The 14233-nt window shown below is 42.4% G+C and overlaps 1 protein-coding gene across 2 annotated transcripts in view; it reads right to left on the bottom strand.

Annotated features, from left to right (window-relative positions):
• Window positions 1-3097: 3097 nt before the first annotated feature.
• The window catches only part of PARS2 (prolyl-tRNA synthetase 2, mitochondrial), a 67558-nt gene continuing 56422 nt past the window's right edge, over window positions 3098-14233 (bottom strand). For both annotated transcript variants that reach the window (XM_044085496.1, XM_044085495.1), the window contains exon 2: window positions 3098-6381. In XM_044085496.1, coding sequence (XP_043941431.1) covers window positions 4950-6362 — 1413 coding nt within the window. In that variant the 5' untranslated portion in view covers window positions 6363-6381 and the 3' untranslated portion in view covers window positions 3098-4949. The remainder of the gene's footprint in view (window positions 6382-14233) is intronic.

Below are 14233 nucleotides of genomic sequence, written 5' to 3'. Positions count from 1 at the left end.
GTTCGGCTTTGTTAAGGGCAGATCCTGCCTCTTAAACCTGGTTGATTTCTTTGAAACAGTCACCAAAGGCCATTGACGAGGGGAAGGTGATCCACACAGCCTACCTGGACCTCGCAAAAGCCTTCAATACAATACCCCACTCGGGCATTATACATAAGCTCACCAGCTTAAATATAAACCCCTATGTCACTAGATGGGTTGCAAACTGGCTCAAGGACAGAACCCACATGGTTAGAATTGCTGGAGCCATGTCAGACTCCAAACCAGTTACAAGTGGCGTCCCACAAGGCTCAGTCCTGGGACCTCTCTTGTTCGGTATATATTTCTCGGAGGTACAGGCCAACACGGAAGGACTGTGGCTGACCATGTTTGCAGATGACTGCAAACTAGGCACCATAATCGACTCTCCAGCCGACACAAGCATCCTACAAAAGGGCCTCATAGAAACAAAGAACTGGTGCCAGAGCCATGGCCTCAAGCTAAATGCCAAAAAATGTATAATCATCCCCTTTGGCAAAAACAAAGTGCCCACAAATTACCACATAGGTGGTAATCCATTAAGTACAGAAGAAGTAATTAGGGACCTGGGGACCCAAGTTGATAGCAATCTCTCATTTGAAAACCATGTGGCCAAAGTGGTTAGAAAAACATTTTATAGAGCCCACCTAATCATGAAGGGATTCACATCTAGATCAGGGGAGGTCATCGTGCCTCATCAGGCCCATAATTGAGTACAATGCCCCTTTTGGGATGTACCTTACCAGACACCTGCAGCAACTGGAAAGACCCCAAAAGTACCTCACCAAGAGGATCAAAGGGCTCAAACAGATGCCATATGCTGCCCGGTTAAACAAACTCCAGCTCTACTCAGTGGCATACCGCCTGCTCAGAGGCGATCTGTGCCTGACGTATAAAGCCATGTCCAACCCGGAATTAAATGGACATGCTGCACCTCAGAAAATCCAAGTCCCATCGAGCTACGCACTCGAGAGACTTGAACCTCAGCACTGAAATAAATAGGACATGCTGGAGGGACAGATTCATAACCCAGAGGCTCCCAGTCCAGGTTAGGCAGAGTCCCTCATTGACTCTCTTCAAGAGGAATCTTGATGAGTGGATGGGAGATCTTCACTGTTCGACAGAGGCACAGTATACTAACCTCGAAAAAGGGCATAGCAAAATTAATTTAAAATGGGTGGCGAAAGCCAAACACACTCTGACTAGGCTTATAAATGCCCTACGGCAGATAGCCTAGTATGAACCTATGAACCTAAAAGAAACAGTATTTACAATAAGTGCATTCAGATACACACAAGAGAATTAAAATAAGCACATTAGAAAAGAAGAAATATATTTATTAATTACAGGTCCAATTAAGACATTTTAATACCTGGCCTAAACTAATGTGTGTTTAATAAAAAATGCACATCATTAACCCAAGAAAACTGTATACTTCCCTATTTAAATTCATACTTTTTGATATCACGGCATTTGCCTTATTTATTGTATGTTTGTTCTTTTGCTGTAAAATGCACACCATTATATTATAACTTGATCTAATTCATGTCATCTAATACAAACATTCCACAGTCCACCATCACCAGCCTTTCTTCTTGTATTATCCTTATTTAATGAGTCAATTAAGGTTATGGATGAAAATGTAGGACTTCAACAAACTCTTCTTGTTTCAAATGCGTTGTAATTTTAAACCTAACACCTAATCTCACAGGTGGGACTTCATTTTAATGTCTCATCTGAAGGATGTTCTACAAACAAGAAACATCTGTGATAATTCAAAAGTCACAACTGCAAATCTTTTATTTTTTGTGTCCCCATCCCCCAAATGACCATTTTTCTCCCAGGCACTAACAGTCCATTCATCCCCAGACTTGTGATATCCAGAGAGGTAAAGGGGGATGACAGCCAGGGAATGAGACTATCATCATGAAACATCTAGGAGGGTTTTAGGATTCTTCCAAATACATCCATACAATCCAAAAACTGTGTCTTCTAAGCAAAGCCATTACTAATGTGTGCTTCTATGCATCTGCAATGCCCAGTTAGAATGCTCGGCACTCTCTGGTGAGGTCATAGCCTCTGGAGATCCTTACTGCAGCAGCTGCAGTTCCAGCCCTTCCCCCAGGTGAAATTCCTATAGTGAGATTTAGCAGCTCCCAAAAACACACACAGCTGACAACAGGAGCTCAATTACTCCATCCATGGCCAACAAATTCAGCAGCAAGTCATCTAGGGCACAGCTGGAGCAAAAACGTCTATGATGCAGCGCCTTCAGCACCAAGGTCATCTGGGGCAAAAACATCTATTCTGCAAAGCCAACCCCTTGAAATGCTTTCTTTTCTTTCTTTTGTTGTTGTCCTCTGCTCCTCAACTTGTACCAGATTTGCTCACTTATTCCATGCATCATGGGCAAGGCACAAGCCTTCCATGTGTTCCTGCCCATATATAGCCTGATAGGTCCACTGATTCCCCATCTGTAAGAGTTGGGTTGAAGGGAGGGGCAAGCTTGCAGATTCTGTAAAACACCTCTGCTCCTTCACAGCAGCTCTTGAAGTTCCACTGTATGTTTCATGGAGTTTGCCCCACATGTTCACTTGGCCTATATGCTTCTGCACAATGGAGATAGGTTTCACTAGGCTTTTGCTCCACCAAGCTGGACAGAAACAGCTGTACCTTTCCTATGGGATGGCAAACCAGCAGCAGCAGCCACTCATCCTATCCTCCCTGGCCAACTCCATCAGGTGCTTAAGATGCCAATCTGACATGGGTCACCCAGAGCACACTTAGGGTTTTTATCCCTCTACATGAACAAATCTGGATTGTTTCTAATTCTACACATCTGCATTTTCTCACGTCCAGTTGTCCTTCGCCAACTGAAGCAAACTATAAGGTAATAAAACCTAAAGACTCCCAGCCAAAAATTACAGGGCTGCAACAGATAAACATGAAACACTGTATAATTAAAACTGACTAATAAATATGAAACAAAAGAATGAACACACTATGAACGTTTACATGTCAATGATGTCTTAAAATTATGCAATTAAATTGCCGTGATTCTAAAGACAGAAAATGCACATACAAGAAATAAACAATTTTATTCACAAGACACACCTACCTCAATTCTACTATGACATTTATCAATAGCCATGCATATATACATTGCAGGTGTTGTCATTTATTGTTTGGTTTTGGTTCAAAAGAAAACTTCTTTGTGGATGATTCTTTCAGATACAGTACCACAGATTTCAACTACATATCATCACACTCCTGGTAGAGGATATATACTGACTTTTTTTTTTTTTTTTTTTAAATGACAGACTATATATAGTTAATCCTTAATCTAATGCAGGGCGGCAATTAGATACACACCATTTAGTGCTAATTACCTTCGGATCTTTCAACAGGATAATTGACATGAGCCTTCATGGTTCCTTTACAGACAAAATCCATGGCACACTGTCAGAAGAAAATGCAGTGATTATGGACAATTAAGACCAGACAACCAATCAACTAGTGAGTTTCTGGGAGGCAGTAAAACAAAGGAGCTTGTGAAAACTCGCAAAGACATCAGAAAAGAAGATATCAGAAAAATATGCAAGCTCCATTAAAATGATGACCAGAGGTCAGGAGTAGACCCTAGACTCAGGGTGTTGTTAGAGAACTTAATGTCAGTTGGCATACAGGATTAAGGGGCTATTAACGAGTTGCTTCTTGTGGTCCAGTAGTCCAGGGTTTGATTCCCTCAGCCTCAACTGCCTGTCTGTATAAGTGACTTGTTGAGAGTGACACAGAGTTCCTGGACTGAGTCAGGAAAATGTCCACTGAGGTCAGTACTCTGCCACAGTTAAATACAAAAAAAAAAGGGGTTGGGCTGGCATAATTGTTAAGGTATTTACCAAACAGGCATAAGGTACAGGGCTTGATTCACATCTTGGGAAGCATGGCTGGGCATAAATAGTTCCTCTAGGATCATAAGCCTAATAACCATTTACAAACCTATGAGTGAGCTACTGATAAATTCCCTATGTTATAAGGGCAATATGATGCATACTGGCACAGTACCCTCTTCTTTACTAGGTTAAGCCGTATAACAATGATATTCTTTTACCACTGGAAAGGCATTCAAACATCACTTTTGTTACAGCTGTACAGTGGTCTAACAACATAATTACAATTAATACACTACAGTTACAGACTACACAAAAACATAATACAAATGCATTAATTCAGTGTTTTGTCACCCCAAAGGGAAATGTGCAATACATATTACAATTAGCAGAAAAACATATAGATTTAAAAATCTTTGCTAAAAATGTTTCATGTGTGACTTAAAGACCATGTGCCCATGTCAGGTACCAGCTTCATCAGAAGATCACCAAGGTTAACGTTGCCATACAATTTCACTTATATGATACAGGTTTATCAGTGTGCAGGTGACCTGTGACGAAGATCAATAGTGGCATTTACATTAGACAGCCTTCTATAACTTGCTTATCATATTTCCACCACAACACTGTGGATTACAATCATAATGCATAAAACTGTACACTAATGACCTTCTTCACAGTAATACCTCCTTTAAAACTTATTAAATGGACTGTAGTACTACCAGCTTTTATATCATAGCAATGTGTGTGACAAAGTCATGGCCTATCAACGCCATCCTGAAATGCACACCACACAACAATAAAATGCTAGCACCACAGCCCACCATGTCACTGGATAAGCATGGCAGGCTTTCCTCATTCAGATCAAAATGCATGATACGCAAAGAATCACAGGGTATCCTCTCAAAAACAAACCACCATCATGTTTTAAAGGACAGTTAATGGACAGTGTGAAATAAAAGCCAACATTTTCAATAAAGTCACTGTAAGGAAAATCCTTCACAGCTGAGGATGCCTTCATTTCAGCTTTCTGAATGTAGATTACAGAACAGTCGAAGTTTTACTAAGAAATTCTATGATACCTTCTTTGGGCAGGAATAATGTCTCTCCTGTGTTCTGACACCACATTTCAAAATGATGTGGATCCTCTAACAATTTCTTTCCAGCAACTATAACATATGGATAACCTAATTTATCGGCATCTTTGAACCGTTTGCCAATTGTCAAGTGGCTTCTATCATCCAAAAGTACTTCTCCTTTCAGAGGAGTCAGAGTTTCTGTAATAGTGTCATAAAGATCCTCTGCAAAGTTAATTGCTGCTTCTTCCTTGCTACTTTTCTTAGGTGGGATAATGCAGACCTGATAAGGTGCAATACGTCTTGGCCAACGAATGCTGTCTTCAGTGGAGAGTACTTCAATAGAAGCTGCTAAAATTCTCGAGACACCAAGTCCAAAACAACCCATTTCTGCTACAACAGGTTTATTATGAGCATTGTTGTACGATGCACTAAAAATGTACGAATATTTGGTCCCCAGGTAAAATGTATGCCCCACTTCAATGCCTTTGGCCTCAGTCATTTTTTCACTGCACTTTGGGCAGCTTGTCCCATCTAGGCAATTGGTCTCATTCACTTTCATTGTCTCCAAATTTGCTGCAAAACTGCAGCCTGGACAAATCAACAGTCTGTCCTCTCCAATTTGTGCAGGAAGATGAAACTCATGTGACATTGTCCCACCTATACTGCCTGTATCAGCTTCCACCTTAACAAATTCCAGTCCTAATTTCCCAAACAGACTACTGTAGGCACTGCAAACAGTATTGTATGTCTTTTGAGCAGCCTCCTCATTAACATCAAACGTGTACATATCTTTCATGTAAAATTCTCTACCCCGAAGCAACCCAAAGCGAGGTTTAGCTTCATCCCTAAATTTTCTTGTTATCTGATACATTAATAATGGTAACTGCTTATAGGAAATCTTACCTTGGGATGCTATCAAGTCTGTAATGGCTTCTTCATGAGTTGGTCCCAAACAATATTCTACATTGTGTCTGTCTTTCAGTCGGAAGAGTTCTTTGCCCATCATATCCCATCTATTGCTTGTTTTCCACAAGTCTCCCAGGCTTAAACAAGGCATATTTATCTTTTGGCCACCTATGGTCTGCATTTCCTCATCTATTACTTTAACAAGTTTCTCCATTGCTCGAACTGTGTAAGGTAAATAATGATAGCAGCCTGGACTAGCAGGGTGAATGAGACCCAATTGCAACATCAGCCTTTGGCTTTTGCAGGTCATGTCTGCTGATCTTCCTTCCAGTCCAATCACTCTGTCTTCTCTGAGATTCATGGGCTGAAAGAGGCGAGAGATTAAAAGGCGGTTTGACTGGTCATAATGATGAAATCGACAGGGTTGTAAATGGCTGCCTATCAAACATTTTTTAAGTAAACCTTCCATTATTTTCAAGTAGCCAGTCCTGTGAGGAAAAAAGGATATACAGTCATATATATGACAGCAACATCAATGCTGAGAACTGTTAATTGTTTTCTTTAGTAATAAATAACTAACAAAGTACAGGTACTTATCATAACAGCAAGCAAATTAACCCATTTGTGTCTTCCTGACAGTACCTTATCTTTAGGTAGCTGGCCCTTTCATCCCATATTTTTTCTAGCAGCAAATATGCCTCTCTGAGTACCCGATGGAGTTTCTTACAATGTATGACAGAAAGTGACAAGTCAACCTCAGAAGCAAACTAATCTGCTCATAACGGTCATAGTCCTAGAAAAATATTACAGTTGCCTGCATATCTGAATTAACATAAGCAACTTGAGTTTCCCTACCAATGGTCAAATGTAAAGTGGGTACGGCTGCAGAAACGTAATCACAACTGGACAAATTGCAACCTTTATTGCTTTCTCTCCTAGAAAATCACTGCCAGATCTACCTCATTGTTATAACACCAACAGTGATTCATACATGAATACAACTTAACATTTCATAGTGGAATTTGGAACCCCTATTCTGGTCTAGAACAATAGTGTACTTCAATAATCAACCTTTGTCACTCACACCAACACGTACTGGCACAAGCAGCAGATACCCCCCTATACAAGAATAGCAATTATACTAATCCTTACCAGTTTACCCTATTACAACATCCAGTACAATCAGCGAAGGCAACATGGTAAGTCAGCCATTTTCACACAAAGTCTTAAGTTGTACATGTCAGCTAAGCTTTAACAGCATATCACGAGTACATACTTCTAAGGCTAAATCTACACAGAAAAGATTAAATAAAAATAAAAAACAAGAAAGAATATAGGTGGAGGTGCCAGAGAACCCAGGCATGATGGCTACTGGCCTCTAAGCTCTGGACAAAGGCTACGAGAAAAACAATAAAACAGTTTTCATCACAAAACATAACCAGAAACAAAAGAAACGGAGGATGAAGAACAACAGAAACAGCAGATGGAGGCTTCCAAAACAGCCCCACAAGAACAGCACCTATGCAAACTGTTTCAAACTCTAATGGGGGTAAGCTGCAGATCTGGGCCTAGTGAAGGAAACAATGAAAAGTCAACAAAAGGAGAGAAAAAAAAAAGTGGCAGAAAAAAACTGAAGGCCTGGAGGAAGAAAAAGCAGCCCTGCAATCTGGAATCCAGATCTATAGCTAAAGGATGAACAAAACAGAAAGGCTGATGAAAATTGAAGCAGGGAAACTGGATGACAAAAAATATATCCAGCTCAGGGATCTCTGAAAAGATCCAAGAATCACAGTTAGAAGATATCGTTACCAAGCTCTTAGAAACAAAATTTCACCTGCCTAAACCTCAGGAAACTATAGCAAAGAGAATACACATAGTAAGTAAACCCGGCAGAAGTACTGGAGTGCAATCAAGACACACTAGCTTGAATACACAACTTGAGTAACTACTTAGACAAGCAAAAAGGACCCTCCCCTTCCAAGAAACATACATAAAGCTGGTCAAGAAAAGAAACTGCTACCCTTTTACCTCCTGACTCAAGGCCATAGGGGTACAAGCATTGATCCAGTACCTGGCCACTTTGAAAATCCTCTGTGGAGGGTACAGAACCAACCTTCTATGGATCAGGATCAAAAAGAACTACAAACAAAATTACCCCAGGAGGAAATGGCAATCCGGGAGGTTCAAACAGTCTGTAGACAACATGACTGCAACACAACTTGTACATATCAAGAGCAGAGTAAGAAAAGTACAGTTGTGTACACCTACCATAAATGTAGATGTTCGAGTGTCTTCACTGTTGCAGTCATAACTGTAGGGTGTTCCTGCCGGCAGGCAGCCCGAGGTCGGCCAGAATTCCAAAGTCTGAGTCCGGCGTCGGCTGTAAAAGCAAGAACCCTGACGTCAGAACACAGAGGTATAAAACCGTCAGCCGACGCCATCTTCTCCAGCCTTTCTTGCCCCAGATGTCAGAAGCCCCCAGTAAACCAAAAGGTGTCCAAAAAGGAAACACAAATACACCACAAAAGAAGTGGAAGAGGGAACAAACAAGAATAAGAGGGGATAGGTGAGAGGGAAACACCGACTGCAACAGTGAAGACACTCGAACATCTACATTTATGGTAGGTGTACACTACTGTACTATGTTCTTCGTGTTTCACTGTTGCAGTCATAACTGTAGGGTGGAATCCCAAAGCAGTGAAAGAGGGAGGAGGCTATACAGAAGTAGGGGCAGCAAGAAGACCCTGCAAAACAGCAGAGGCAAAGCCTGCCCTACACTTAGAATACAGAGGGATATTATAGTGCTTGGAAAAAGTATGCACTGAACTCCAAGTGGCAGCTTCCAAAATATCTTTGGTAGGAACTCCTCTGAGAAAAGCTGATGAAGTGGCAGCTGCTCTAGTAGAATGACTCCTCACAGTACCTGGAATCTGATTCCCATAGTGCGAGTAGCAAAACCTTATTCCATGAGCAATCCATTTGGAAATATTTTGTTTAGAAATAGCCTTGCCTAGAGAACTGGAGGCATAAGAGATAAGCAATTGATCAGATTTTCTGAAATCTTTAGTTTTGTCCAGGTAAAAACGTAGCTGTCTGTGTACGTCCAATGAATGTAAAATCCTTTCCCCTTTATTTTGAGGATTAGGAAAGAAGGTAGGAAGGTGAATAGTCTGATTTAGAGCCACTTTCAAAATCACCTTAGGCATAAATGTAGGCTTGGTCCTCAAGGAAACTCTGTCTTGGTGGAAAATAATATATGGTTCCACAGCCATGAGAGCTTGCAACTCTGAAACCCTTCTGGCAGAAGTCAATGCTAACAAAATAGCTGTCTTCCAGGATAAGAACTTGATATCTGAAGCCTCAGCAGGCTCAAAAGGAGGCAAAGTAAGTTTCTCCAAGATATAATTAAGATCCCAAGCAGGAACAGGAGGAGTTCTGGGAGGCCTCAAATTCTTAGCCCCTCTCAAAAATTGTCTCACCAATTGGTGAGAAAAAAATGGGAGGATCAGTGTTAAAATGAGCTGAGATAGCAGAAGCATGAATTTTGATGGATGAAAAGGAGAGGCCTTTAAGCAAAAGGTCTGAGAGGTAAAGTAAAATAGAGGAAATATCAGGCACAATAGGGTTAGAACCTCGGTCCTGCATCCAAATACAAAATCTTTTCCATTTAGAAGCATAAGATTTCCTAGTGCTAGGTCGTCTAGCTTCTAAAAGAACATCCAAAACTTGTTTGGGAAGAGCAGAAGGAATCAAAGGCCCTTGAAGAGCCAAGCTGCCAGACATAGGGTCTTGAGTTGAGCGTGTAGCATCTGACCCTGATGCTGGGACAGAAGAGAAGGGTTCAGAGGTAGAATCCAAGGAGGTTCCAAGAACAGGTGTTTTAAGGTTGGATACCAAAACTGCCAAGGCCAATTTGGAGCTATCAGAATGATTATCTTGGGCTTGTCCTGTTTTATTTTCAGTAATACTCGAGGAAGAAGAGGAAGAGGAGGGAAGGCATATCTCGAAAGGTTCCTCCAGCTGAATGACAGGGCATCCACTTTCCAAGCTGTTTTGTGGAAGGACCTGGTGGAAAAAAGAGGCAGCTGATGATTGAGATGGGATGCAAACAGATCTATCTGAGGACAACCCCAAACTGCAGTAATCTTGCTGAATAGGCTGGGGTCCAGCATCCATTCGTGAGGATCCAAAAAGTTTCTGCTTAGGCTGTCTGCTAAGAGATTCTGCTTTCCTGGAATGAATTGAGCTTGAAGATGCAGATTCAGATCTAAAGCCGTGTCCCATAACTTCATGGCTAGTCTGCAGAGGGGGTAAGAATGAGAGCCCCCTTGCTTGTTTATGTACCACATGACTGTGGTATTGTCTGTACAAATCAGAAGAGGCCCCGGATTTAGATGTTTTTGGAAGGCTAGAAGAGCATTTTGAACTGCCAACATTTCCTTCAAGTTGATGTGCCAGGCTAGATGCTTCTTTGTCCAAGAACCCTGCTGGCAAAGATTTTGAAAATGAGCTCCCCAAGCATAATCCGATGCGTCCGTGGTTATGGTTTGAGAAGGTTGAGGCAGACGGAAGGGATTCCCTTTGTTTAAAGCACAAGCCCTGGACCACCAAAGGAACTCCTTCTGGAGGCAGGGAATCAGTGGAATCATTGTGTCCAGACTGTGGTAATGCTGTGACCATACACTCTTTAGGTACCATTGAAGTTCTCATGTGAAGCCTTGCATTTGGAATCAACAGAATGCAAGAAGCCATGTAGCCCAATGCCTGCAGGAATTTCCTTGCAGTGAGCTGAGTTGAAGTAGCCAAGGTTTTGAAAATTGAGGCCATCTGTAATTGCTTTTCTGGAGCGAGGAAGGCCCTTTGCAAGTTTGTGTCTAGAAAAGCTCCCAAAAAGATCATTTGCTGAGAGGGGATCAAATGTGACTTTTTTGTGTTCACTGAAAATCCCAGTATAAGGGGAAGACGTTGAACAAAAAGCAGATGCTGAAGTAAAAGGTCTTTGCTGTCCGCCTGAATCAGGCAGTCATCCAGGTAGGGGTAAATTTGAATCCCTTGGAGTCTGTAATAATCTACTACTGGAGCCAGGCACTTGGTAAAGACTCTGGGCGCAGTAGATAAACCAAAGGGCAGTACAGAGAATTGAAAGTGCCTCGAACCTGCCTTGAACCTGAGGTATTTCCTGCGTTCCTGCCTGATGGGAATGTGTAGGTAGGCTTCTTTCAAGTCCGATGTCACCATCCAGGCATCCTGGGAGAGCATTAGAAGAAGTTGTTGTAAAGTAAGCATCTTGAATTTTGGAATTTCCAGGAAGGTGTTTAATACCGAAAGGTCCAGAATCGGTCTCCATGAATTTTGCTTTCTTGGAACCAGAAATAGTCTTGAGTAAAAACCTTTTCCCATCTCTGAAAGTGGAACAGGCTCTATGGCTCTCATGGCCAGTAAGGCGTCCACTTGAATTAAGGCCTCTGACCACTGATGTTTTGGCAGATCTGGCCAACCGATAAACCTTGGCAGAGAATGAAAGTGGAATTTGTACCCTCTTAAAATCACGTCTAAAACCCATTTGTCCTGGGTAATCTGAGTCCAATTTTGGTAGAAAAGAGAAAATTTTCCTCCGAGAGGGGCTTCCAGGCAAAGAGGACCTATAGCCCAGCAGAGGGAGTCATTGGGTCTGCGTCCTTTGTGATTGAGATCTGTCTTCACCCCTTCTAGGTGATGAAGCAGTCCATCGTCTGGACCTGTAAGAGGCCTGTGCCTGAGCTCGACCTCTGGGGCGTCTATATCTTCCCTTTTGAGGCCTGTCAGATGTGGGAAAGGACCAATTTTTGGAGGGCCAATTCCTGGAAAATCTAGGAGGCTGAACCTGTAAGAAATCTTTCACAGTCTGCATATATTTTGCTTTTTCTTCCATCTTTTTAATAACCTCCTCAGCCTTGGATCCAAATAAAACATCATGTTGAACAGGGGCATCTAACAGTTTAGCCTTAACCTGTTCAGGTAAATTCTGCTCACGAAGCCAAGCATGTCTCCTGATAACAGTACTAGAGGCTGCAGCCCTGCAAGAAGCTTCCAAGGCATCAAAACCACAATGTAAACTATGTTTGCTAACTTGTTCAGTTGCATGCAATACATCCTGTAATTCCTTGTCCTTTGCACATGCAGGAAAGCCTTTGCTTTAAAACAGACAAAAGAAATTGCTGATACTTGAACATGTGAAACTGGCAATTTAAAGCTCTAATAGAAAGAGTAGCAGAAGTATAAACCTTTTTGCCCCACCTGTCCAAGGCACGAGAATCCTTTTCAGAGGGAATAGGATTTTTAGATGAAGCGGCCTAAGCAGCCTTAGAGCCCTGAGAAATAGTTTCAGGATCTGCAGAAGGGTTCTTAAATAAGAATTGATGGGAATCAGGGACTCTGTAAAATCTATCAGGCTTAGAAGGAGCAGGCGGCAAGGAATTAGGATTCAGGTTAGCTTCAGAGAAAGCATCATCCACAATATCAAGTACAGGAGGAATAGCCAAAGGCCTGTGTTGAGGGAGAAGGAGAAATTCCCTAAGCCTCTTCTTGGAAGCAGAGTAATCCTGACCTTCCCAATGAAAATGCTCTCTCATCTCATGTAAAGTTTCCCCAAAAGAGAAATCTTCAGGGGGAGAAGCAGAGGGAATAGAGTCCTCTGCATCAGAATCCTCATAAGGAGGAAAAGAATAATCCTGTTCAGAAGAAGAGACAGAAGACACAGAAGCCTGATCAGAGGAATCATAAGGTAAATCCTGTCTAGGCCTTTTTTCAGGAGGAGGGTGAGAACCCCTAATCATTGTAAGCAAATCCTCAACCATCCGTAGTAATTGCTTCTGGGTCTTGGGAGCTGTATCCGAAGCAGCTTGAGAAGAAATCCTTGGTTTAACAGGAGTCTTTGACTTTGCCTTTGTAGAAATAGTGATATGAGAAGGCCTGAAAACCCCCTCAGGAGCCGGTACCTGCACAGCGGTTCCGGACCCATCTGAAGGAGTGACATCCGAAGGTCCTGCAGCAGATAAATTACTAGGCCTAGATGGCTCCCCATGGGAATCCGTCTCGGCCATCGGTTCCGAAGTGGCGGACGACAGAGGCTGCAAAAGCGCCTCACTGACGACCGCCGAACCCGAAGCTGGCTCTGGCTGCAAAGTATCCTGTTTGGACCTCGGAGGCCTATCCTTGTCCTTGCGTTTCTTTTGAGTTCCGGTTGTAGGTAAGGTATCCGACGACATCCTGTAATTGAATCGTCTACCGAAATAATTCAAGGCCCAATCGTACCTACGCTTGATAGTGCGAGAATTAAACCTGGCACAGAACTGACAGCAAGAAACATCGTGGTCAGGGCCTAAGCAAGGTAGACAGTAAGAGTGGAAATCTTTATGAGGTATTTGTTTTCCACACGATATACAATTATTAACTTTTTCTGACATCGGAGGAGCAAGAGAAAGATTCCCCAACGGGGTACTTAGCTTGAGAAGAGAAGAAAAAACTTCGGACCGACGACAATCAAAGCACGTTGTCCTGAATGCACCAACCAACGACTTGCGAGCTGCTTTCCACCGCACGGCAAGAAAGACTGGAGAAGATGGCGTCGGCTGACGGCTTTATACCTCTGCATTCTGACGTCAGGGTACTTGCTGTTACAGCCGACACCTAACCCAGACTTTGGAATTCTGGCCGACCTCAGGCTGCCTGCCGGCAGGAACACCCTACAGTTATGACTGCAACAGTGAAACACGAAGAACATCACAGCTAACACGATGGCATCTTGTCATTCATTCACCACTACAAAAAAGAAATCAGAGTCAGGAGTATCAGGTGACATGGGGCCAGATGGCAAATCTGCAGGATACAGGGATGCAAACAAATCCAATGTCATCCTGAATCTATAGCAAAGAGAATACACATAGTAAGTAAACCAGGCAGAAGTACTGGAGCGCAATCAAGACACACTAGCTTGAATACACAACTTGAGTAACTACTTAGACAAGCAAAAAGGACCCTCCCCTTCCAAGAAACATACATAAAGCTGGTCAAGAATTTCTTAGATGCCCTGTATAAAAAAGAAAAGAAACTGCTACCCTTTTACCTCCTGACTCAAGGCCATAGGGGTACAAGCATTGATCCAGTACCTGGCCACTTTGAAAATCCTCTGTCGAGGGTACAGAACCAACCTTCTATGGATCAGGATCAAAAAGAACTACAAACAAAATTACCCCAGGAGGAAATGACAATCCGGGAGGTTCAAACAGTCTGTAGACAACATGATTGCAACACAACTTGTACATACCAAGAGCAGAGTAAGAAACACAGCTAACACGATGG

This window comes from Protopterus annectens, chromosome 10.part0, assembly GCF_019279795.1.
Source record: "Protopterus annectens isolate FY-2018-M chromosome 10.part0, PAN1.0, whole genome shotgun sequence".
NCBI classification, from domain to species: Eukaryota; Metazoa; Chordata; order Ceratodontiformes; family Protopteridae; genus Protopterus; species Protopterus annectens.
This window is presented reverse-complemented; position numbering and strand designations above follow the sequence as displayed.